General features: G+C 43.2%; 1 protein-coding gene across 22 annotated transcripts in view; it reads right to left on the bottom strand.

Annotated features, from left to right (window-relative positions):
* The window catches only part of stxbp5l (syntaxin binding protein 5L), a 210,037-nt gene that overhangs the window by 91,608 nt on the left and 92,025 nt on the right, over positions 1-26,404 (bottom strand). For all 22 annotated transcript variants that reach the window (XM_015966780.3, XM_015966783.3, XM_015966784.3 and 19 more), the window contains exons 4-7: positions 21,468-21,568; positions 12,990-13,124; positions 3,065-3,128; positions 1,877-1,960 (exon numbers count right to left, since the gene is read on the bottom strand). In XM_015966780.3, the coding sequence (XP_015822266.1) occupies positions 1,877-1,960; positions 3,065-3,128; positions 12,990-13,124; positions 21,468-21,568 (384 nt within the window). The remainder of the gene's footprint in view (positions 1-1,876; positions 1,961-3,064; positions 3,129-12,989; positions 13,125-21,467; positions 21,569-26,404) is intronic.

Below are 26,404 nucleotides of genomic sequence, written 5' to 3'. Positions count from 1 at the left end.
TGAGCACGTCCTTGTTTATTTTCTATCAGTGGCTAATGCTGGAAACAGGGGTAGCAGACCATTTTCATTTTTAGCCTTTATTTGAAACTCAGTGACTGATCGTATATATAAAAAAAGGTAAAATAAACCCCTCTCTTACAGTATATAACAGATTGTTTAAAGTACATGGCTTGTGTAATAAAATAAATCATCCAATGGTAAAAAAGTCACAGAGTACCAAGAATATCAACTAAAAAACTTCACAAAGCAGCCATTTTTTTTGTTTCTTTAGAAATCAGATTTAGACCTGCGTCTAAGTCGCACTATAAACAGCAGTCAACCCTCAGGTTATTGGGAGTTGTTCTGGTTTGCAGCTGAGGAGGTGTGAGACAGAGATTTATTCTACAGCGATGACAAAGAACAGAAACCTACATTATTTTATCGCAGGAGATCAAAGCTGGCAGCAAAAGCAAAAACATGCCAGTTTATATATATATATATATATATATATATATATATATATATATATATATATATATATATATATATATATATATATATATATATATATATATATATATATACATATATACATATATATATATATATATATATATATATATATATATACATATACATATATACACACACACATATATATATATATATATATACATATATACATATATATATATATATACATATACATATATACACACACACATATATATATATATATATATATATATATATATATATATATATATATATATATATATATATATATATAAAGTAAAATAAAAAATAAAAAGAAGGAATGAGCCGTCAGTCATCAATTAATAATAAAAAATAATCCATCCTGGTTGAGACTATACAGTAGAAGCTCTTTCCCTAGCCTGGGCTGCCAGACTCGTCCTCCGTTTTATTCTGCACAGAGAAAGAGTCTGGTAACTCACAGGCAGAGAGGCACTTGAGGGGCGGGACTAGGCAGCTCAAAAATAGCCAATCAGAAAAAAGATGGAAACGCCGACAGTACCGCGCGACGCTGTAGTTTTTTTTAGCTGTAGTAAAAACTGGTGTCTGGAAACGGTGCAAACATATTTTATTCTTTTAGAAGAAAGGCTTTTAGTGCTTTTGCTTGTTGTTTTAAAGACATTTGAGTCATTTAGAACAGAGGAAAGAGCTGCAGCAAATTCCGCCGCTGTCTTTGTTGTTTGAGAAACAGTGTGTGACGTCCATGACGCTGTAGAATTTTAGCTAGTCAAAAATGGCGTTGTTTTATTAAGAGTGGCAGAAATAGGTTTACATAGGTTGCAGCTTTAAATTACACTGAAATATTTTATAGATGAATGTCTATTTAATTTAAAAAATGCATTTTTACCAGAATGTAAAGAGCGACTCTAATAGGACAAACAATGCAAGGCAGTTGGACACCGAGACGCTGGTTTGTGCTCGTCTACTCTGTGGACGAAACAGCAGCAGATGCTGTTGTCTTCACCTAATCCAGCTGCTGGAGCAGCGCGAGCTGTCAAAGGAAGACGACTTCGGTAAAAGCATTTCTGGGTCATCCAATTACTGCTCTTTGAAAAACAAAATTGCATAATTGGGGGGTTAACTGCCTTGTTCAAATAAAGAAAAAAAACGATGCTCGTCAGACCTAATTGTGTTTTTCTTTGACATTTTGAAACATAGCAGAAAAATAGCTCATTATACGACTTAAAACTAACAGACAAACGTGCTAAATCACACAAGAATCATTTTAATTTTTTCTCTGTTGTAGGTTGAGCTCATTGGGCTTTTATTGTGACGGATACATTTAGATACTATAGTAAACTAATATTCAGGAACAGTTAACTCCCACAGACTCTCTAGAAACAACCTTTAAAGTGGACCTGACCTCATCATAGTAGATTCTGAAGTCCGCCTTTTTGGCACGAAGGTCCCACTGAACAATGGTCCCAGCTTCAAATCCTATAAGCAGCTGCAGAGAAAAGACAACAATGAAAGAAAAATACAAACAAAGCAGGATTCTCAGTTCGTGTAACATTAGCTTACTTTGATATGAAAACTCGGAGCTTTTACAGCATTAAAATATGCTTTTAGGGTTTTTTAAGTTGATCAATATAACTATTTTGCGGGATTTTTCAAATTCTTGACACAATTTCAACTGTTTTCATCTGTTTTCTGCAACTAAGCATTCACTATAAACACAAAGATAAACAACCAGCAAAACCATATAAACTGCTGCAACTCGACTTCACTAAGAAAGCTTCACAATTCAAAAATAAGCAACTGAAGGAAACTCGATGCAGTTTGGTCACAGATGAGAACAGAGATCAGAAGGACAATAGAAGGAAATGGCTCTCCTGCTGAGTGAAGACACCATGTGACATCTTAGAAAAATCGTAAATCAACCTTGACGGTTTACAATAAAGACAAATATTTCCAGCTTAAGGATTAAATCTAAGACACCTGGTGCTCCAGTGATTCTGCGGTGTCAGGAGGGTTTAGTTAGTGACGCTGATGTGGTTCTGATCGTAAACATTCCTACAGCATCACTTAAATCTGAACCGTTTGTCTTCATCAGAAGAGTTGGAAGGAACAGCAGCGAAGGCTTTTCTTGGTAGAAAAGATGTTTTCTCTCTTAATCCAATCACCTGCCAAGTGTTCTCGTGGAAGTGCCGGCTCTTTTCCAAACAGTAGCCAGTGAAGCGCTTCCAGATGGTTCCGAGCACCAAACCATCTGGCACATCAAGTGAAACAACATACCGGTACGCATGTATACGTTTTTAAAACGGCGTTGCAGTTTGGACCCTAAATGCAGCTGTCATTTATTTAGTTATTTATTTTTGAGTGCTCACAGCTCATCATCCGTAGAACTGCAAACAACTAAAAATGAATATGCAACATGCACCTGTGTGCATGGTTTAAAGGGAAAGGCAGGAACAAATAAGATGTGAGCAGCGAACCAAATCCTCAGACAGTTTGGTGTTAAAAGAGGTTTAACCCAGAGCACAGCTGTGGGAGAAACAAAGAGCCCTCTGTTGTGATCCTAAAGGAGCGCTTCTTTTATCTGCCTACTCACCTTGCCTTCATCCTTCGGGCTGTCACTCAAATGAACTACAGGTCCTGGGTGAGTTTTGGTTGATCTGTGATGAGATGGAAAGATGAGAGAGCTGACAAAGACATCAACTGTAACCCTGTGAAACAATACGTCATGTTCAAAATGAAAAGATGATTTAAAAAAAAAGTATAGGGTTTTATTTCACTCAAATAAGAGAGCAACTGGCTGCTCGAATCACTAGCACAGAATGCAATAATGGCAACTGAAATTTGGACAGGCAATCATGAGAGAAATGAGAACGAATGCTGCATATTCTGCAGGTATAAAGATTTCTAAACTGCAGGTTTTCAGTTCTAACAATCCAGCTGGCATCTGAACATTGGTCTTCTTTTCTTCATGTAACACAAGCAACGCGCTTTAAAACATAAAAATGAGTTTTTAACACAAGCTACTGCTTAAAAATGGTTTAGGTGAATCTTCAGCTATACACTTGAGCAGCGTCGGATTGGACCGTATTCTGATGAGCAGAAACCAGGGTATCCGCGCGTCCTTAAGAAGTCTTAAATTTGCTTTTCCAAATTTAAGGCCCTAAAAATCCTTAAAAATGACAAATAATCCTTAAATACAGTTTCCAAAGGTCTTAAATTACCAAAGACCCAATAAATAAGATTCTTTGATTTCTATAAAATTTTCGTGAATTTCTAATTAGTGTTCAGCATTTTTTGTGTATGATATTGGCGTAAGCGGAACCGTACACATTCAGTTGGTTGTGAAAGGGGACTATTTCTAGATGAGCACATTAGCTAGTTTAGCTAGTGGGAGATTGTGCCATGGGGAAGTGCAAGTTTAATGGTAACTGGATGGCTAATCCCACATTCGCGACGTGGTTAGCACCGGTTCCATGCAATAGCTGGAAATTATAGCTTACATTTAATTAAAAAAATAGCTTAAATATGGTCAAAGTGGCCTTAAAAAAGGTCTTAAAAAGTCTTAAATTTGGCTCCCTTACACCTGCAGATATCCTGAGAAACAGAATTAATGGTGTTGTGGTTTAGGTGGGAACACTAGTGGGTGTCACAATCTGCCCCGCTCACTAATCTGCTCTGCTAATGCACAACAGTTGTTCCCAGTTTGTGTTTCAGGTGGGCGTGTCAGAGCCAGCTGCTCCTGATCTCCTGATCAGAGGACCAGGGGTACTTAAGGAGCGGTGTGAAACAACTCCAGTGCTGGTCGATACTCGCCTTTGGGTAACACTAGTTCTGTCTTGAGTTTAAAGCCTCAAATACTCAGCATGTGTTTTTGTCAGTCCGTTCCCGTCAGCCCTGGTCTTGTGTTTTGAACTTCTGCTCATCTTCCACTCAGGATTACTCACCGCTGTCTGGAGTTGTTAATTCCACTACACGTCGCTCACCGTCCCCTGGTCTCCTCGCTCTCTGCCGCTCGCCTGTCATCCTTCCTGCCTGCCTACCAATCTTCCCCTCCGGATCTACAGCATTACCTGCCTTCCTGTCTGCCACATGCCCGTTCACGTATCTCTGTTTGGATCCTCAGCCTTGTCTCTGTCGCCGATTGACTTCACCATCCAGCCCCAGTCTCTCTAAGGATTTTAACCTGCCCAGTAAGATAAAATCTCCTAAAGCCATTCCTATTTGATTCTCTGGTTCCAGGGTTTGTTTACTGTGAGTTTAATCCCGTTTGTTTTCTCATCCTAGATCGCGGCTTTCCCTGTTCTCGTTTGGAGCAGCGCTTTTAGTTTCATCACGTTCCTTAATAAATATTAGTTGTTATTTACTCACCCCCGTGTCCTCTTGTGATTCTTTCATGTCCTGGGTTAAATATATACCCAACATGACAGAATCGACCAGCCTGGTTTTCTACACGGTCCCCTTTCAGATTTCCTGACTGAATTCAAGCAGTTATTCGATTCCACAGAGTCCCCAGCAGAATTAGCCAAACGTATTTGGAACCTACAACAGGGTAAAAAATCCGTGTCTGAATTTGCCATTGAATTCCGAACTCTCGCTTCAGTCTCCACATTAGACGAGGCGTCTCTTAAAGCCGCTTTCTCTCAGGCCCTATCTGAGCGTATCAAGGACCAATTAGCTTTCTGCCTGGAACCAGAGAACCTTGAAGCTCTTATCACCCTGGCTACAAACATCGAGAAGCGTCTTAAGGAGAGACACAGGACTAGTCTATTCCGACCTCCGCCGGTTACATTTCCCACCCAACGTGTCCACCAAACTCCACAACAAACCTCCCACACAACAGTATCAGAGGAGCCGATGCAGATCGGACGCGCTCAACTGTCCCCTGAGGAGAAACAGAGGCGTCGCTCCTTAGGTCTATGCCTATATTGTGGTCAGTCAGGCCACTTTATTTCAACCTGTCCGGTTCGGCCAAAAGCCATCGCCCACCAGTAGAACTGGGGCTACTGGTGGGCAGTAATACAAGTAACCCAAACTCCCGATGTTCCCTACCTTGTTCTGTCACTTTTAACCACAAGACTTTTTCTACAGAAGCTCTGTTGGACTCAGGCTGTGAAAGAAACATTTTGGACCAGGCAGTCATTCAGCAGCTAAACATCCCCACTGTTCTCCTCCCATCACCCATAAAGGTCTCCTCACTGGACGGGAGTGCTCTCACCACTATAACCCATCGCACTGCCCCGGTAAATCTATTAGTTTCTGGTAATCATCACGAAGTTGTGAGTTTTTTCGTTTTTCCTTCCCCTCAGTCTCCTGTTGTCCTGGGTCACGAATGGCTCATCACTCACAACCCCCACCTAGATTAGAGGACAGGATCTATCGTTGCCTGGAGTCCGTTTTGTCTATCACACTGCCTCCGCTCAGCACCCTTTCCCGTCAGAGAAGCCAGGAGCCCGCCACAAGAACCACCCAATCTGACGGAGGTTCCCCCAGAGTATCATGACCTGCAGCAGGTATTTAGTAAGGACCATGCATCCTCACTGCCTCCCCATAGACCCTATGATTGCTGTATCGATCTTGTTCCCGACGCTGTGTTTCCCTCAAGTCGACTTTACAACCTTTCCAAACCTGAACAAGAAACCATGGCTAATTACATTTCTGAGTCCCTGTCTGCAGGTATCATAAGACCATCCACGTCCCCCCTGGGTGCGGGATTCTTCTTTGTTTCTAAGAAGGATGGATCCCTACGTCCCTGCATTGATTATCGAGGACTGAATCAAATTACCATAAAAAACAAATACCCTCTACCTCTACTCTCCTCCACATTCGATCCTGTTAATAATGCCTCTGTCTTCACTAAGTTGGATCTACGCAATACATACCACCTTGTACGAATCAGGGAAGGGGACGAATGGAAGACAGCCTTCAAGACCCCTCTTGGACACTTTGAGTACCTAGTCATGCCGTTTGGACTCACTAATGCCCCCGCTGTCTTCCAGTCTTTGGTTAATTCAGTTTTGGGTGATTACATAAACAAATTCGTCACTGTCTATTTGGATGACATTCTGATTTTCTCCAGGTCCCTCACAGAACACCGCCAGCATGTCCGAGCTGTGCTCCAACGCCTTCTTGAGAATCGTCTGTATGTCAAAGCCGAAAAATGTGAGTTCCACGTCTCGTCTGTCAAGTTCCTGGGTTTTGTCCTGGAGAGTGGTCGGCTTAAAACAGATCCTGATAAGATCGAGGCAGTTCGGACATGGCCTACCCCGGAGACACGTAAGCAGTTACAAAGATTTTTGGGTTTTGCAAATTTCTACCGACGTTTCATCAAAAATTACAGTCAGATTGCCTCACCACTCACCCAACTCACCTCAGTCAAGGTTCCGTTTTTGTGGTCCCCGGAGGCCGACCAAGCCTTCAACAACCTCAAGACCAGTTTCACCCAGGCACCCATTCCTACACGTCCTGACACCTCTCTACAATTCACCCTTGAAGTCGATGCATCAGATACTGGAGTAGGAGCTGTTCTCTCCCAGGTCTCTCCCACAGACCACCTTCTCCATCCCTGCGCCTTTTTCTCCCGTCGTCTTTCATCGGCTGAACAGAACTACGATGTGGGAGACAGAGAACTCCTGGCCATCAAGCTGGCTTTAGAGGAGTGGCGTCATTGGCTGGAGGGTGCTGAACATCCTATAATAATATGGACTGACCACAAGAATCTGGCATATTTGAAGGAGGCTAAAAGACTTAATCCTCGTCAGTCCCGCTGGTCATTGTTTTTCTCCCGTTTCACCTTTATCATCTCTTTCAGACCTGGTTCCAAGAACGTCAAGCCCGATGCACTTTCCTGACAGTATGCCTCTGATAAAGACACCCAACCCACCACCATCCTGCCAGCCTCCTGCATTGTTGGCGCCATAGCTTGGGACATCACCAATAAGGTACTGGAAGCACAACGCTTGGAACCAGACCCAGGTACCGGTCCCCCACACAAGACATATGTTCCCTCCAGTACTCGCGGCTCCTTGATCCACTGGGCTCACACCGCTAAATTCTCCATTCACCCCGGCCTTGGCAGAACTTTAGCGCTCATCCGTAGGACCTTTTGGTGGCCTTCTATGTATAAGGATGTTAAGGAATACATCACCGCTTGTCAAGTCTGTGCCAGATCTAAGAGTAGCCACCAAGCCCCCCAGGGTCTTCTCCATCCCTTGCCGGTGCCTCCGCGCCCCTGGTCTCACATAGCTCTAGATTTCGTGACTGGCTTACCACCCTCTAAGGGTTTCACCTGCATTCTCACAGTCGTGGATAGATTCTCCAAAGCATGTCATCTGGTCCCGTTAAAGTCCCTACCTTCCTCTGCAGAAACCGCTAACCTCCTAATCAAGCATGTTTTTCGTTTGCATGGCATTCCTTCCGAGATCCTCTCGGATAGGGGACCCCAATTCGTGGCCCGGGTTTGGACTGAATTTGCCACACACTTAGGGGCCCGGGTCTCGCTCACGTCAGGTTTCCACCCACAAACTAACGGCCAGTGCGAACGTCTAAACCAGGAGCTTGAAGCTATGCTTAGGTGCGTCTGCTCTTCCAACCCCTCCAGCTGGAGCTCACAGTTGCCCTGGATGGAGTACGCGCATAACGCTCACGTTTCCTCCTCCACTGGTCAATCCCCGTTTGAGGTCTCCCTCGGATACCAGCCCCCTCTGTTTCCCTCTGACTCTGTTTCTCCCATCACTGTGCCGCAGTTCCTCCGCAGGGCTAGACGCACCTGGAACCAGACTCGTATGGCACTTCAGCGTACGGTGGAGCACAATCAAAGAATGGCAGATCGTCATCGGCGTCCAGCGCCTGTCTACGCCCCTGGTGATATGGTGTGGCTCTCATCCCGTGACATCAAGCTCCGGGACTCCTCCAGGAAGTTCTCCCCCCGATTCCTTTGTCCTTTCCCTATCGCTTCTGTCCTCAGTCCTGTCTCTGTCCGCCTGACCTTGCCTCCATCTATGAAGGTACACCCTGTGTTCCACGTATCATTGCTCAAACCTGTTGTCTCCAGTCCCCTGTGTCCTCCTGCCGACCCGCCTCCGCCTGTCCGCCTTGCTGATGGTGGCCTTGGCTACTGGGTTCACCGCATTTTGGATGTCCGGCCACGGGGTCGTGGTCGCCAGATCCTTGTGGACTGGGAGGGTTATGGCCCGGAACACCGCCAGTGGGTCCCGGGGTCCGGGATTGATGACATCTCCCTCATCCGGGATTTCGAGGCTTCCCGTTCTGCCTCCTCCTCCGCCTCCACCTCCTCTGCTAGGCCGCCAGGTGGCACCCCTTGAGGGGGGGGGTACTGTCACAATCTGCCCCGCTCACTAATCTGCTCTGCTAATGCACAACAGTTGTTCCCAGTTTGTGTTTCAGGTGGGCGTGTCAGAGCCAGCTGCTCCTGATCTCCTGATCAGAGGACCAGGGGTACTTAAGGAGCGGTGTGAAACAACTCCAGTGCGGGTCGATACTCGCCTTTGGGTAACACTAGTTCTGTCTTGAGTTTAAAGCCTCAAATACTCAGCATGTGTTTTTGTCAGTCCGTTCCCATCAGCCCTGGTCTTGTGTTTTGAACTTCTGCTCATCTTCCACTCAGGATTACTCACCGCTGTCTGGAGTTGTTAATTCCACTACACGTCGCTCACCGTCCCCTGGTCTCCTCGCTCTCTGCCGCTCGCCTGTCATCCTTCCTGCCTGCCTACCAATCTTCCCCTCCGGATCTACAGCATTACCTGCCTTCCTGTCTGCCACATGCCCGTTCACGTATCTCTGTTTGGATCCTCAGCCTTGTCTCTGTCGCCGATTGACTTCACCATCCAGCCCCAGTCTCTCTAAGGATTTTAATCTGCCCAGTAAGATAAAATCTCCTAAAGCCATTCCTATTTGATTCTCTGGTTCCAGGGTTTGTTTACTTTGAGTTTAATCCCGTTTGTTTTCTCATCCTAGATCGCGGCTTTCCCTGTTCTCGTTTGGAGCAGCGCTTTTAGTTTCATCACGTTCCTTAATAAATATTAGTTGTTATTTACTCACCCCCGTGTCCTCTTGTGATTCTTTCATGTCCTGGGTTAAATATATACCCAACATGACAGTGGGAGGTCTCTACCTGCTTTATGCAATAGCTTAGTATTGTGCCACCAGCTCGTATAAAGACTAGCAGTTAGCTTTTTGAGTTTGCCGACAGTCTACAAAAAGCAGAAGAATTTCTGCTTTTGTTGGCATTTTGAGTCTGAGAACGTCAGCGTGGCCTTCACTCATTTGAGGGAGCTGAGGGAGGCTACGGAATCACAGTCTGTTGGTGACACTCCTTACTGGACTTATAAGTTATACTTTTTTTACTACTTGGTTAATTTAGTGTCAGTTAGCTCATTGTTAGCTTTAGCTAAAGCAGGCTGCTTCTCTTATGGTTGTAATTCCGCTTTCAAGTTGTACAAGGGAGAGGTGGGAAACATATTAAAGGTGCAGTATGTAAGAATATAGTGAGAATTTTACAGTAAGAAAATTCCAAGAGTCTGATGTTTCAGTCATTTTGGAGGGAAGGTTATACTGAAACATATTTCATATCCAGCGGGGATTGTCAGTTTTTCTCCTTTCAAAACAACGGAAGAAGGGACGTAACTGTTTACCATCAGTGTGGGGTTGCCGTGTCGCCTGTGAGCTCAGTGCAGCACCAACAACTGGAATTTGACGACGACCGACAAAAAGCTTTAAAGTTGTTTAAAGTGGTTGCAGTAACCAAATCTTACCACAGGAGGTCATTTATACTTTATTTGTACATAATGCACCTGTAAGTGTTGCTTAAGGGGTATTCCAAACTAAAGTAAAATTTTGTCTGTCACTATATTCCCCAATAGTAAAATTCACGATAAGTAGGTAAAAACAATTTGTAACCAGCCCAGTCATTCTCCTGATCCGGTAGTACACTTTTTGCTTTAGCTTAGCATAAAGCTATGTATGTGAATGGTAAAAACAAGCCTCAAGTGTGAAGAAAAGTCATTAAAATTACTCAAGTGATCCTGATTCAGCTTGGAGACCTCAATTATTGTGTTGGCTGAAAGTGAAAATAATAAGTAACGAGGAATCACCAGTGCCATTTCTTTATAGGTACTCTCTTCTTCATAGACTTACATTCTTTTAAAGATGTCTTAATAACTAAATATGAGGAAAGGGTTAGGCCTGTCATCAAAACGTTAAAGTTCCATCTGTGAAGGATAATACAACACTGAAATCACGGACTAATACACTTGACAAGATGCATTGTTAATTAAGATTTCATAAAGTTCCAATGGTCTACATAAATCCATGTTCTGGAAACAAAGTGCATTTTCTTCTGTAGCCTCAAACATGTTGCTCATTCATAGCATGTAAACATTTTTCTTATGAGAAATTATGATCTGATCAGCAATCTGCTGAAAGCCTTTTGTTTATCTTACAATCCAACCAGCAGAAAGCTAGGCTTGCCAGGGCTGATTACGCGATCCAAGGCGTAAACATGGCTCTATTCATTATTAGGATCTATGAACTGCGACGCAGTGTGCACCGAGCTGCTGCGTTTTCCCATTCCTCCTCGCATCTCATTTTTTATCTCTCATTCTGGAGTGAAATTTCCTGAAGATTAAATTGAGCATTAAATGTGTGGCGAGGCCATTTGAATTTCAACGAGAGCCCGGTCCCACTCTGGCAACACGGCCCCTTGTTGAATGTAGAGAGAACACCTTGGTTTTTGCATCTGTGAATGAGGATCAGGCAAACAACACACTACTCTCACTTATTTTGAAATGTGGATGGTTTCTCCCTCACTAAATGATCCACAGTAGGAAAAACTAAAAACCTCCCTGCTCATCCTTATTCATGCTTTGAGGAAAACGTCGCCTGACAAACGGACCCCCCCCTCCCCGTGTCTATAAGAGAAGATTCATTCTGCTTTGGTTCAACTCCTCATGGACTCCACTACTGAGAAGGGACAGAGTGCTGACAAATGCAAAATAAGGAATTTATTAGTGCATGCTGAAAATGATATACAGTAGGTGCTTACCAATGAGATCGTCTACTACTCTCTCGCTTTATTCAGAGCAGCAAAGGTATGAATATATTCTCACATCAGCTATTGTGCCAACTCCAATTTTTGTTTTATATCTGGTTATATCATATTGTATACTTGTATTACTTATTATGAGCAATAATATGCAAACTAAGTGTTGAACAGTGTTGATCTCATAATTGTTCATAGGACCTCTGTTCATTCTGGAGGGTTTTCCTGTCCACGTTGGCTTGTTTGCTTTATTTCCTTTTTTCAAGTTCAGTAAAGCTTTTATTTCATACTGGGTGGTGCCCCCAAGGAGTGGCCAGGAGGGGGCGTGGCCACTTCACTGCCTCCCCTTACGGAACCCCTTGAGGTTTGTGTGTTTGGTGCACAGGTCTAATGTTTTTTTAGCTACAGGCTAAACTTGGGGCTGACAAAAATCCAACTATTTATCATTTTGCCATATATTCATAAAGTTTTACTGCATGCTTTTTAATACTTTTGCTCTTCCTGCTTAGGTTGCTTTGCCAGTTTAAAGAAAAAAGATTAAAACAAAACATGGAAAAAGAGTTTAGATTAAGGGTGAAACTGTGCTATATTGAAAAATACTGAAATGCCAAGCCCAATGTCAAAATGAAATAAAAGAAAATAAATAAATTGACATCTGTTTTGCCGCTGAACCAGACAGAATTTGTACATCTCAAAACATTGTTGAAACTAAGGGTTCTGGGTGTATTATTTTACAGAGTAAGCTATAAATGATGGGATTTTATATTTAGGACGTGTGGCTTTTGCCTACTTCTATAGCTGACTGCACAGTAACACTCAAACCTATTTCTGCTTTTCACAATAAAAGCCTCACACTTGAATCTCAAAACATCTGAAGGTGATAATTGTGTTGACACTATTTGTTAATTGTTCTTTTCAAAATCAGCTTCTGTAAAATAACCTGGATCCTGAAGCTTGATGATTTCTAGAAAAATGATCAAATAAAAGTTGTAAACACACATGTTGCTCAACAGAAACATTTCTGTGAATTTGTCACTTCAGCTTCAGACCTCTGCACTGATTGGCACACAGGCCTCCCACATGTACACAACAGTGTTCATCTGAGTTTGGGCTGACATGAAACAACACAATGGTTTGGTAAAACACTGACATAAGACTGACTCTACAGTAGGGAACTTGTCAGGGTAACACCAGAAAATTGACATGTAGGTGGAAGAAGCCGAGAAATGGGCATTCAGTGCAACTGAGGAGAATATGTGTGCTATGTGACGATTTTGAACTTTAGATTGTCAATCTGGAAAATATTTAGACTTCTGGGCACAAAAAATCTATGTTAAATATGTAAACAATATCAATTTCTATTAATTGTTTCGTCTGCAACGACATCGCTTTCTCATACAAGCCTTTGCAAAAACAGCAATCACACTTTCCATCAGATGCAGAGTTGTTACACTATACTCACAGTTCTATGGCCTTGTTCCACATGATGACATACCCAGACAAAATAAAAGACTCAATGTTGACAATGTGTGTGTTCCCACGCTCTGTTCCCACATAGAGCCATTTACTCTGAAAGGGAAGATGGCAAAATGTGATCCTAGAGAAAAAGAGAAAAAACAAATATTAGTGTGTGTGTGTGTGTATTAAGAGTATTTTTGCATAGGGGTGAAAGTGGAGCCTCACTCACTGAATGCACACACAACTAAACCTTTTGTATCAAATATCTGAGCAATGCAAGCAACTTATTGTCACTAAATCTTTTCCAAACAGGCAACGTGGCAATAATCTGTGATTTACTTTGCATGCATTGCAATGCGTTATTTGAGTTAAAGGGTACATATTATGCAAAACTCATATTTCACTTTTTTGTGTGTTTGTTAAGAATTGTGCCTAAAACAAGCCATTTCAAAAAGCCCCCATTTGTGATGTCACAAATGGGGAAATTAGCATAAAGCCACTTTTTACACACAAGAGAGCTGCTGCTGGAGATATTGGAACTTTTAGTAGGCTTAGAGACGGGGGGGCTCCAGCTTGTTTTCATAAAGAGCACTCATTCTGGGGGGTACTGAAAATGTCAGGAATAAAACTACTTGAAGAGCAGGTTCACTAAGAAAATTTTTTACTTATTACTTTGGAAATTTAGTTTAACATGCAGGCAAAACTTGAAAAAAAGTCTTCAACCCACATTTCCTGCGTTAGCGTCTGATAGAAAATAAACAGAACAATCCTGACACATCTACGTCACACTGTCACCTAACATTCATGGACTCACCCATCTTGACTCACGACAAGGAAGGCTGTTATTGGTTCAGCATCCAGGATATAGCAGAGTGTCTTGACTAATAGAAGCTAACCATTAGCATTAGCAGCTCCACAACTCAGCAGAATTTCTTCAGGCTTGCATTGTTTATGGAGATAAAAGATCAACGTTGCAGAGCAAACTGAGTCAGGGGTAGAGTCATGTTGCTACTAGCTAATCAGAGAAGAGATGTCCAAATATCACAAAATAAGACTCCAAATCTGGCCGTTCCTTGCCAGTCCCACTGACTTTTAAGTCCACAAACAGGTTTGTAACTAATTAACCATGCGCTGCATGGTAGCGCAGTTGCCTCACAGCAAGAAGGTTGCAGGTTTCAAACACAGCTGCGGCCATTCTGCGTGGAGTTGCATGTTCTCCCCCTGCATGTGTGAGTTTCCTCCGGGTACTCCGGTTTCCCCCACAGATCCCAACATGCCCTATAGCAGGGGTGCCCAATCCCGGTCCTGGAGGGCTGGTATCCTGCATTTTTTAGTTTTAACTCTTTCAACACACCTGATTTCAATCAGCAGCTGATTAACAGGCTTCTGCAGAGCCTGATGAGCTGCTGCACAGGTGTTTCAACCACTGACTCAAGTCTGTTGGAGCAGAAAAACTACAAGACCTGCTGGATACCGGCCCTCCAGGACCAAGATTGGGCTCCCCTGCCCTATAGGTCAACAATTGTACGCCGCTTTGGATAAAAGCGTTGCCAAATAAACAGAAACTATTGTACCACTGAAATCAAGACATTAAGTTTACTTCTGTTTTTTTTAAAAGACGTCACATGGTGACTCATTTACAGTTTGTGTCCTGACTCAGTGTCCAGGCTTATTTTAGAAAACTGCCCGTGTTCCTCCACAGTGTGGCACCTTTTGTGCAGGTATTACCGCCCACCTTTGCACCTCCTGCTATTTCTGTCCACAGCTCTGCTTCTCTCTTATGGTTATAGTTCCATCACAACTTGATCCAAGCTGTACACAGCCGAAACGGCACCTTGGGCCTTTTCACAACTCAATAAAAGCCTGGTCTCTTCTCGTGTTTGTCACATTGCACCCCAGCCTGTCAACGTACAGTAAAAGTGAAATGCAGCCGTTGCCGACACTTGAAACACAGCTCCCAGTCTTCAACGTTACAAAGGATTCATTATGTTGCCCATGCATTTCCCGTTTTGTGTTTTCTTTCAACAACTTCATCTGTAATTGCTCTCAGGCATGATGGAAAGCTAAATTAGTCTACAGTGTACGACATTTAAAAGAGCAATTGAACGTTTTTCTGAGTCTTTATTTCTGAACCTGGTAGACACATTTTAATCTCATGGATTTCATGTACGTTCTAGAAACCCTGACACAGACTTGTGTTGCATTAATTGTTTATTAATGTGGCCGATAAACAACGTTGAAGCCGGCAGCTTAAGCAATCATTACTCTGCTATTGACTTATATAATCCTCAGCATGTCATAAGGATCAGCATCCACACTGAGTTACTCTTGTCTATGCTGATTACCTCGCAGATTTGCAGGGGATGGAGTCACTGGGCTTCAGCCCAACAGCCACTCACCCTGCAAGCAGCAGGATTATTAGATAGAAGACATATGAGACGGCAAACAATTCAATAAAGGTTTTATGGGCTTGAGGAGATGACGATATCCAAACTTGCAGTGGGGGGCAGTAACAGAGGAATATTCAGTCATCTTAAGTTATATGACAAACCGTTTGTTTATGTTGATTTTACACATTCCCATTTTTATTTTATGTAAATCAAACACAAACTTACAGCAGATACATCTAACGCATGGGCAATGGACAGAGACTGCAGGAAATTAGACATCGTTGCCTTTTCATGCAATCGAATTTACAGAAGTCAAGATAACGTTTAAGTTCCAGTTCACGATGTAAGGCGATAGCAAGATAAGAAAAAAGAGCAATGGAATTGTGAAAGTGGACCTCTCATTAAAAATATTCAAGGAGGGCAGTGAGGCCTTGGTGGACCTGGCAACATCTAAAGAGTCTCTAAGCTGTTTATTTACACAAAATCCAAGAAATTAACTGATACAAATGTTTTGGAAAATAAAGGACAAACAAAAACAAAGAAACAAGAATAATAGCTTTTGTTAACATTTTACAATAAGGGTCCCTTTGTCAACGTTACTTAGTGCATCATTAAATATTAATATACTAATAAAGTACTAACAACTGCTTAACCACATCTTGTACTCAAGCCATTTAGACAGACACCGATTATACTCATTCTAATGGTTAAACTACCATTACAGTAATCTCTGTTGGACCAGTTTAGGAGAAAATACCCTTTAATGAAGTAAACAGATAGATTGACTCATAGGTAACATCAGGTGCTTTGTGACTCCAGTGAACTGCTAAAAGAATTCCTCCCTGACTTCCTGTATCATTAAACAACAGACAGATCTCTTAATGACAACCACATCAGCTCAAGTGACTCCTTTCATTGTGCTGAACACAACAGTGAATGTTCCATGTGATGTGCGTCGTGGAACAGCTTTGTCTGGACTTGTCTTCAAATTCTTTGTGACAACGGCACGCCAGTCAAGCGAGTGTGGCAGGCAGGAGCTGCTGGCTGACAGTCGTCACAAAAACAGATCTTCAGACGTTATTCTTCTGCTATCCTGATGGGGTGTTGGAGTGATAGTTGTTTGAGGTTCAGCACAGAGACACGGAGCTAAATGGAAAGGCAGAGCTTGGCTCATCGTGCCCTTTTTGCCTCCTTTTGTCTTTGGACATGATTCACTGCTCCTCCGCTGTGAGCGAGTGGCTCTGCCTCCTACATTTTTGCACCAGAGACCAGAAGAAAGCAGCTTTGATGCAGAAACACCAGTAAAAACCTTTACCTCCAAGTTAGTGTAGGTAGACTATTGTGTGTTTATGGACACAGCCGCGAGACAAACGAGAACCAGCCGTAAACAGCATTTGCTCTCTTCACTATATGGGCTGGCTCCTGAAAAGGTTCTAGTAACGACAAAAGGTTCCTACAGATCGACAGCGCCTTGTAACTTTTAATAGGTGGCAAAGGCTCTTTGGCTACACATTACACACAGTTTTATGACGAACGTTTGTTCACACTGCTGTGGCACTTAAAGGTACAGTGATCGTTCTAGGAAAAAGCAGTTTAAGCAAGCTACATATAAAAAAATCTTATCTTATCTTCAGGCTCCTCCTTGAGTAACAGAACCTGATGGTTGCAGAAGATGGTGCAACACTGACTTCCAAGGTCAAAATTTCTAGAACCAAACCAAACCTCCTCCCACTCACGATTTTCACAAACTAGAAGTGAACCACATCACAGCTGAACCACACACAGCAGGTTTTGGACTTTGGTTTCCTGATATTTTAGACATCTCGCCTCTGATTGGCCAACAGCAACACAACTCTACTGCACCGACTCTTTGAAGAAGAAGAAGAAAATATATATTTTTATAGCGCTTCTCAAGATAAAAATCACGAGGCGTTTCACAAAAACAAAAAATTTAAAAATATAAAAAGAATTTAGAAAATGGTTAAAATATATTTAAAATGAGCAAAAAAATAGACAATTGTGATTAAAAAAATGTTAAGAAAGAGAGAGAGTGAATAGATAAGAGGGAAATCAGTGGATCCTGAGGAAGGTGGAATAAGTGGGGAGAGCAGAATAAAGAGAGAGAGTGGTGAAGAAGGTCATACAAAAGCCAGCTTGAACAAGTGAGTCTTCAGCTGCTTTTTAAAGGAGACCACTGAGTCCACTGATCTCAGGCTCAGGGGGAGAGAGGTCCAGAGTCTGGGGACCACAGTAGCAAATGCTCTGTCACCTTTGGTCTTTAGCCTGGTGCTGCACAACCAGTAGGCTTTGATCACTGGACCTCAGGGACCTGCTGGGGGTGTAGGGACTAAGAAGATCACCAATGAAAGATGGTGCTTGTCCATGTAAGGCCCTATAGACCAGAACCAGGATCTTGAAATGAACCCTGAAGTTGACTGGCAGCCAATGAAGCTGGAGGAGAAGCGGGGTGATGTGATGTTTGGAGGACTTGGTCAGAAGCCGAGCACAGGCGTTCTGAACCACCTGCAGACGGTTCAGGGAGGTTCTGCTCAGACACGTGAAAAGAGAGTTACAGTAGTCTAAGCGTGAGGAGATGAAGGTGTGGAGAACTGTCTCAAGTTCAGAGAGAGACAGAATGGGACTCAGCTTAGCAATGTTCCTGAGACGGAAGAAGGAAGAGCGAACAAGAGAACTGACATGAGAATCCAGGGTGAGAGCTGAGTCAAAGGTCACACCAAGATTCCTGACAGAAGGTTTGGTGTGAGAAGCAAGCTGACCAAGAGAGTCTCTGACTTTGGGAACCAGCTTGTCTGGGGCACAGATGAGGATCTCAGTCTTATCTTCATTCAGCTGTAGAAAGCTCCCAGCCATCCAGGTTTTGATAGAGTCTAAGCAGGTGTGTAACAGCTGCAGCTTAGACATCTCACGGGGCTTAAAGAAGATGTACAGTTGGACGTCATCTGCATAAAGATGGTAGGAGATTCCTTTGAAGGCGCTCAGGATGTGCTGAAGAGGGAGCAAATAGAGGAGGAAGAGCAGAGGCCCCAGCACAGAACCTTGTGGGACACCATGGGTAAGAGAGGTGGTGGAGGACCTATACTTGGAGACAGCCACAGAAAAGGAGCGCTCAGAGAGGTAAGAGGAGAACCACTCCAGAGCAGTTCCTGATAGGCCTATCCAGTCTCTCAGCCTCGCCAGTAGCAGGTGATGGTCAACAGTGTCAAAGGCTGCAGTCAGGTCCAGCAGGACCAGAACAGAACAGTCCCCTGCATCACTGTTAGTTAGAAGGTCATTAGAGACCCTAGGAAGAGCTGTTTCAGTAGAATGAGCTCTACGAAAACCTGACTGGAAGATATCATAGATGTTATGTTCATCAAGAGCAGCTGTGAGTTGTTTAGCCACAACCTTTTCCAAGATCTTGGAGATGAACGGAAGTTTAGAGATGGGTCGTAAGCTGCTATGGAGAGAGGGGTCGAGACTCGGTTATTTAAGAAGCGGGTGGATTACAGCATTCTTAAAGTAAGCAGGGACCTGACCAGAAACCAGAGAAGCATTAATTATAGAGAGCACGCTGGGACCGATGGACTGAAAAGCACTTTTAAACAAAGATGAGGGTAAGATGTGGAAGGGGCATGCAGAGGTCTTCATAGAGTTAACTAGTTTGGTTAACTCAGGCAAAGAAACAGGAGCAAAGCTATCTAGGACGATGGGCCTGGTTGGAGTCGAGAGAGGCAGCGATAAGGCTGAAGGAGAGATGCTAGATCTAACCTTATTGACTTTGTCCACAAAGAAAGACAGAAAGTTCTCAGAGTCTGCAACAGAGTGGATGGAGGCTGTAGGAGAGGCAGGAGAGACAATGCTGCTGATGGTGTTAAACAGCACCTTGGGGTTCCCTTTGCTCTGGGACACCAGGTTGGAGAAATAGGAAACTCTCGCGTCTCTGACTGCAGAGTTAAAGGATGTCATAAGGTCCTTTAGGTGCAGCAGATGGACGTGGAGATGGGTTTTCTTCCACAAGCGCTCAATTTTTCTGCATTGGCGCTTTAGACTGTGAAGGCTGTCATTAAACCAGGGAGTAGGGTTCACTGCAGGAACTGATCTGGTTCTGACAGGACAGATGTTGTCCAGAATGGAGAGGCAGTGCTCGTTAAACTGAGAAGTTAAGGAATCTGGGTCGTTATCAGAAGAACAGGGTGGATCAAAAGCAGCAGAAAAATTGTTAGCTGTGCTCTCATTAAGAAAACGAGAACTAACCATACGGCGAGCAGGAGGTGGGGATGCAGAAACTGACAAGTTAAAGAAAATGCAATGGTGATCTGAAATATAAACGTCCTCAGGACAAACACTGTCAGCATTTAGACTCAGGGTAAAAACAAGGTCTAGAGTGTGCCCCTTAGTGTTTGTGGGGCCAGAAGCATGCTGGGTAAAGCTGAATGAGTCCATAAGGCTGGAGAAATTCATGGCAAAATGGTCCGAGGGATCATCAACATGGATGTTAAAGTCACCAACAATCACCAGTCTGGACAGCTTCACAGAGGAGGATAGAAAGTCACTAAACTCCTGAAGGAAAGAACTGTTTGGACCCAGTGGACGATAGACCACAGCACAGTAAAATGGGTAAATTTGCTCTACAATACTGAAGTCAATTTGCTCTACAATACTGAAGTTATAAATTACACACGCCTGGAGGACTTCTGCTGTTTGGTGAAGATGCTAATGCTAACAGTTAGCTTCTACTGGCTGAGACGCTCTCAGCTGTTCCCTAGACACTAAACCAACAACAGCCTTCCCTGTCAAGTGCCAAGACGGGTGAGCCCATGAATGTTGAGTGTCAGTGTGACATAGATCCGTAGGGCTTTTCAATTCCTAGAGTTTCACAGTCTATTTTCTATCGGAAGCTAATTTAGAAGACAGTTTTCATATCAGCCTGCCTGAAAAACTGACTGATTGTATTCAGAAATAACATTTAATAAATGGTTTTTCAGTGCTGCACAGAACAGGGCATCCTTTACACGACACTAGGCAGCTAAGCTAGCTTTACTTCCTGTTTGGCTGCTCCGCTTAGAACGAGCATTTCTGCCCAGTGAGGGTGTTATGTGCATCAGAATGAGAGACATTCAAATTAGCGGTTTGATGGATGGATCAAGATCTGGTGATTTAGAAGCGGTACCAGGACGTTTTTACATGCTTGTTTTTTTCAGAGGCAATTAAAATTATTAAATCTTTTTTTAACTGCAGTTATTAAAATTTTTGACTTAACTTTCAATTAATTTGTTGCCATTGGTTTGAGAAGGGGATTTAAAGCAATGTGGCAAAAGATGCTCAAGAAGAAATTCTCAGAATGGCACCTTTCAGTCCAAACTCAAAAGAATTTTTTTTGTTCTTAATAAAAAAAAAATAATGTGCTTTTCACCATCCTGCAATGCGTTAAAACGTGTGGCCTCAGAGGGAAAACATCTGGCAGACTTTTACATACAGATGTCGTAAAAATAAACAATTTCATTTCAAAACAGAATTTTGCTTCTCTTTGGAGGTCCCTAGCGTTACAGCTACAGTCACGAAACTTGCACAGATGACCTACAACAAGTAAAATAAAAGAGATGAACCATGGTGCACAGGGTGACCAGGCTGTCATACCTAATGTGGTGTTGTGGACTTCAAAGGCTCCAAACTGTTTGCTGAAATCAGTTGAAACTGGTTCTTCATGTGAGTCCAAGGGTTAAGTGCAAATAAACCTTCTGGGGTTAAAACTTGGAGGTGGAAGGTTACCATCTCACAAAATCTAAACCAAAAATGATTTTATCGACCACAGGAGCAAAGCTGGTGGGATTTTTTTTTTCTTGGTACAGGATGATGGATGAGCAAAGTTCAGCAGCATGAAAGACGTAAAATAGCAGGAGATCTCACATGGGGAGACAGACCCAGAGGGTGAGGGGAAGTCACACCTTTGACAGCCTGTAAAACTGAATTCACTGATACACACCGACAGCCACATTCACTTCTCACTGGTGTGGGCTCTGAGTGCATCTTTGGGGAGCGGATAACTGTGTGTAGACACTCGTGGTTTTATCAAGCAGAAGGGACACCGATACCTCTCTCTGTTGAATTTGAGGGAATGCAGGACAGCCGGCCGTCTCTGGCGTAAATTCCACAAGTGCAGCGTGTCGTCTGCACAGGCTGTGACCAGCGCCCCCTAAATCAAAAAACACGCACAATAAAGATATGTTAGAAGGAAATTTGTGTTGATTTGCAAAACCAGTTAGAGAAAAATAAGCTATTTAATAAGATCAATTAACTGCAGAGCACTTAATGTTTTTCCAGCAACAGCATCAATCATTCAAAGACAACAGCAACCAAAGACCGCTTTTTTAATTTGAGCCCTTGAGTCCACTCTGCTCTGCAGGAAGAAGGAAGCAAAATCATGTCCTTTGATGTGCTTTTGACACAATACAACCTGGTCCACAACAGTCATGATTATGATTTTCCCCAACAGAGAAACCTGTGGAACTGAAGAGTGCCGTGCATGAGTGGGTGGCCACAGGACAGGAATTCCTCTCGCTCTACACCTTAGTGTGCAGCTTTAAATCCTGTAAGCTGCAAAAATCCTCACGTAAGGAGAGTGTGCACCTGAGAGTTCACTTGTACAAAAACTTGTTGTGAAAAAACAACACAGGAGTTGTTTATTTACAAAGCACGTGTGAAGACCCAAGGGCAAACTGTGCCTGCCAAAGAGGAAGCCAACTTGCAATTCCCCATCGATCCACTGGGGGCCGAAAGGAGCAAGTTCCCATTGACTTCCTAAAATACCAGGATGTTTACAGGATGTTTTACCCCATATTACATTTTCCAAAACTGATCATCTCAAAATGTCAGCAACGTTTATTCAGCCAACGTTGAGCTAGCTGGCTCGATGAGGGAGTAAAGAGAATCAAACATGTGAACATAAAATAACTCATCCCTTTGCTGAAACACTCCTGTCAGCTGGTTTCAGCTCATCTTCTGAGGAAAACTGTGATCACACTTAAATTCCCAGAGAGGCTTTGATAGCAGGGCATCACTGTAAAGACTGGAGCCCAGGGAGAATTAGTTTAAGATTACCAACATAATCGTGGGATTAAGGAGTCTAATGCTGTATGCTCTTGGCTGATTTCTGTATTGGTGACGTTTTCCTCCCTCGCCCTGATCGTGCAAAAAGAAGTTTAAAATAATTCATTTCACTGATTTTTTATTTTATTTTTTTTACTTAATGGAGATAAAACAGTATTGTTTTCATTCAGGAGATAAAGGAATTAACCTCCGTGTATCTGAGATGATTAGGAGTGTTGTTTATTCTTAGTTTGATGGGGTTTGTTGTTTATATAAATCAGATTTATTTTAAAAAGAGAAGGAAACAAGTATGAACCATTGAAGCATTTGAGCTAATTCTAAACCCTGGAGAAGCTGTAGCTCCATAAAAAAGTGATGAAAGTCTCATCCATATTAAATGTGAGCAGTTTGGCAGTGTGTGTGTGTGTGTGTGTGTGGGGGGGGGGGGGGGGGGGGGCTGTGACAAATCTGTAGCAGGTTCAAAATATCAATTAAATATCATTTTAATTTGAAGTTATTTTTTTCAGTGCAACATATTTACTTCATAGGGACCTTGAAACAATATTTTATTTAATTTTCTAACAGCCTAACTTGCTTTCAACAAGAAAGTCCCACCCTCAGACGATTCTATTTACTATTGGCAGAGTTTTTTGACTATCTGTGTTGATGCAGTTATTTCCCACAACCTCATATTTAGCTTTTGATTTTACTGCCAAACCATGACTACCTGATGCAACTTCATCCAGTTAACTTTTACCAAGAGGCATAACACGCAAAGGCAGTGGTTTTTAAGTTTGGTCCTGAAGGGCCACCATCCTACATGTTTTAGAGGTCTCTCTGCTAGAACACTCCTGATTTTAATCAGTGGGTGATAAACAGATTTCCGTATGCTTGGTGACATGCTGAACATGTCATTTAAACATTTAATCAGGGGTTTTGGACCAGGGAAACAACTAAAACAAGCCAGGTATCGGCCTCCGAGGACCAAAATTTGACACTAATGACCTAGCTTCTTCAAGAAGTACCTGACTGCATGCATGCACAATGTTAAAGGGTTTGATTTGAATTTGCATCCCGTTATTGCATGAACACGATTTTATGCAAGATTTGTTTTGCATGCGTGCATGAATGAATGAATATGTAACATTTATAAGAAACATCAATGAATATTAGAATACCAGTGAGCAACAATCAAAGGAGAAGGCAGCATCCCTGAAAACCTAGAATTTGCAAAATAAAATAAAAAAACTAATGTGTGTATTCTCATGGATCATGCATCAAATGTTAAATAAATACACTGTTGGGAACAGGGCCGGACTTAGCCAGCCCTACAAAGGGGGGCAGGTAGAATATCAGGGGGTGCAGGTCTGGGAAATAATTTTTCGGGTGTCACATACCCCCCAATCCCTAAAATGTATAGAAAATTATGCTATCATCATTACAGTTCATCTATCCATATACCTATATTTTCCTTTGATCCATTCCTTACACTACCCTCTGCATTTACCCGGGCTTGGCACCGGCACTAATAGGACACTGACTTGTTCCCTATTGGGCCTGCCTGCCTTTTAAATTTTTAACTTTTTTATGCCTTTAATCTATTTTATTTATCTTATCTGTCCATCCTTCCATTTTTTATTTTACTTATATATTTTTTATTTCTTTTTTTTTTAGAATTTGTGTATTTTTTATGGCTTTTATCAGTCATTACAGCATCAGCCGTCTGCTTTTCTGTGCAAAAGTCCTAACAAATCCATCCATATCTAGGCCTGTTGTTACGGCCTTCTCGTGAGCCAGAATGACTACATTTCTTTTTCTCTCGTGTAGCGTAGTACGGCGGAACGGGGTAAGGACACGAGACAAAGTGGAGAAAGAGCTCTCGCATGATGCTGCTGATATTCTGATCACAAAGGAGGTCACTTACATGCGATGGAGCTGAGGAATGGCATTCTTATACCCATGTAGATATTTGGTCTACAAACTCTACACTGTTATCATCATCATCAGTCTTTTTGAATTCTTTCTCCAACATTATTTTTGCAACAAGAATCTCATTGGAAAGTTTGTCACTTCCTGTCATTTTCTGCAGAGGACTTAACCTGTCAGGATCCTGAAGAGAGGGAGACTGAGGTTGAAGGCAGTTAACGGCTTTCATGAGATGGAGATTGCTTTTGGATAATCTTGTCTCCATCTCTACAATGACTATGTCCAAAATGTTGAGAAGAGCTCTCTTCAGAGCCTGGCTAGGAGTTGTGGAGTCTTCTGCGTGGCCCACAGTGGACATTACAACACTACCTGTTAGCAGTGAGCTTGTTTTTCTTTGTCTTTAGCAGCTGGTGCAGGTGTGCTGGTTAATGCCTCACTTTCCTCCTCTCTCATCTGCCTCAAAGCCTGCAGAGATGCACTGACTACTTCTGAAGCACAGCACAGGTCAACAGAGTGAGACTGCAGCATAGAACTTGCAGACTTCAGGGAACCCAGAACTTTTAGGGGGAATTTTCCTATTTCAAAATAATTGTGCCTCCTTAACATCATCAAAAGTCCTGATGCCTCTGTACAGATATCAACAGCAGCAGCTCCGTCCTCTGTAACCTCTGACAGGATACACACAATAGCATCCTGATTCTCCACAAGGCGCTTGGTCACATCATGGTGGCTTGTCCACCTGATCTCCAACAGTCGTTTCAGGGAGGGAACATCATAGTTCTGTGAAACATAATGACGGTGGAAAAATGAGTGTAGAGATCCTGAAAGATCAAAAAGGTTTTTGCACATGGCTCTGCCTGCATTGCATGGACCACTGCCAAGTGCAGCTGGCGGTTGTAGTAGTGGATGTAGGGGACATTCTTCTCTACCTTCTTCTGCCGTTAGGCCTGAACCCCACCCCTGACCCCATTCATGACAGAAGCTCCATCAGAGCACTGACTGATCATTTCAGCTGCACTATAGCCTGAGTCAGAGAGATGCTCAAGGGTTTGGGTGGTAATGAATTCAGCATTTAACTGACTGAGGTCAAGCGGACCAATCAGGTGTTCCTCTGGAATGCCATTACAGACAAATCTAACCATGACTGACCGATTCTCCATGTTATGGCCACCAGCCTGGCCACTTTGGATGCAGGAGCCAGGATCACCCAGCCCTGGTGATCAGCCTGACACCCCTCCTCCTCCTCCTCCTCCTCGCGGCTGAGGAGCACAGCTGAGATGAATCTCTCTGACGACCCACACCTGGGATAAAAAAGCTGTGCCTTCAGCAGTCTGGGAGGCGACCAGACACATTGAGCTCTGCACTAGGGATCTGAAGAGACTGGAGGTCGGCCAGCTGATTGCTGTGGTGGCTGTGTGTGACTTGATAGGCAGGTTTGGGTGGTGAGCCGACGGCCTGTACGGGCCCGGTAAGATGGCGGCTCAACTTTGCACGTTTATGGTGGTGAATGGTGAAGAAGGGAGCTGAAAAGGCCAGGGCGGCCAATTCACTGGCGGGGTCTGGGGCAGGTAAGAGAGACCGTGCGAAGAGCAGAGATGCATCGGACGGTGATTGGGATGCGCAGGCGAAGCAGCGGAGGGTGGCTTTGTGGTCTGCATCAGGGCGGTGGCTGGTGCGCGTTTTGAAACATCCAACCCATTCACGGTGTCCAGGGAGATCAGTATGGTGATTGGGGATGTGATGACGCTACTGTCACATTTCCTGGTGTGTTGATGGTGGTTTGTCGGACGAGGGCCCAGTGCCTCAAAGCGCAGCGGCTTGAAACATTAATGGGAGTGGAAGTGGATGTTTCTGAGTCGCGTTCTGGTGCCTTGGTTAAGGGGGTAGTATACTGCGAGTCCAATGAGGTTTCTGTTTCTGACGTGTTTACCTCCCTGAGTGGTGGTGGCTGTTCTGCCTCTGGGATTTGATGTTCGTGGATCCACTCCTCTGTTACTTACTTTTGATGCAGAGGAGT

This window comes from Nothobranchius furzeri, chromosome 14, assembly GCF_043380555.1.
Source record: "Nothobranchius furzeri strain GRZ-AD chromosome 14, NfurGRZ-RIMD1, whole genome shotgun sequence".
NCBI lineage: Eukaryota > Metazoa > Chordata > Actinopteri > Cyprinodontiformes > Nothobranchiidae > Nothobranchius > Nothobranchius furzeri.
This window is presented reverse-complemented; position numbering and strand designations above follow the sequence as displayed.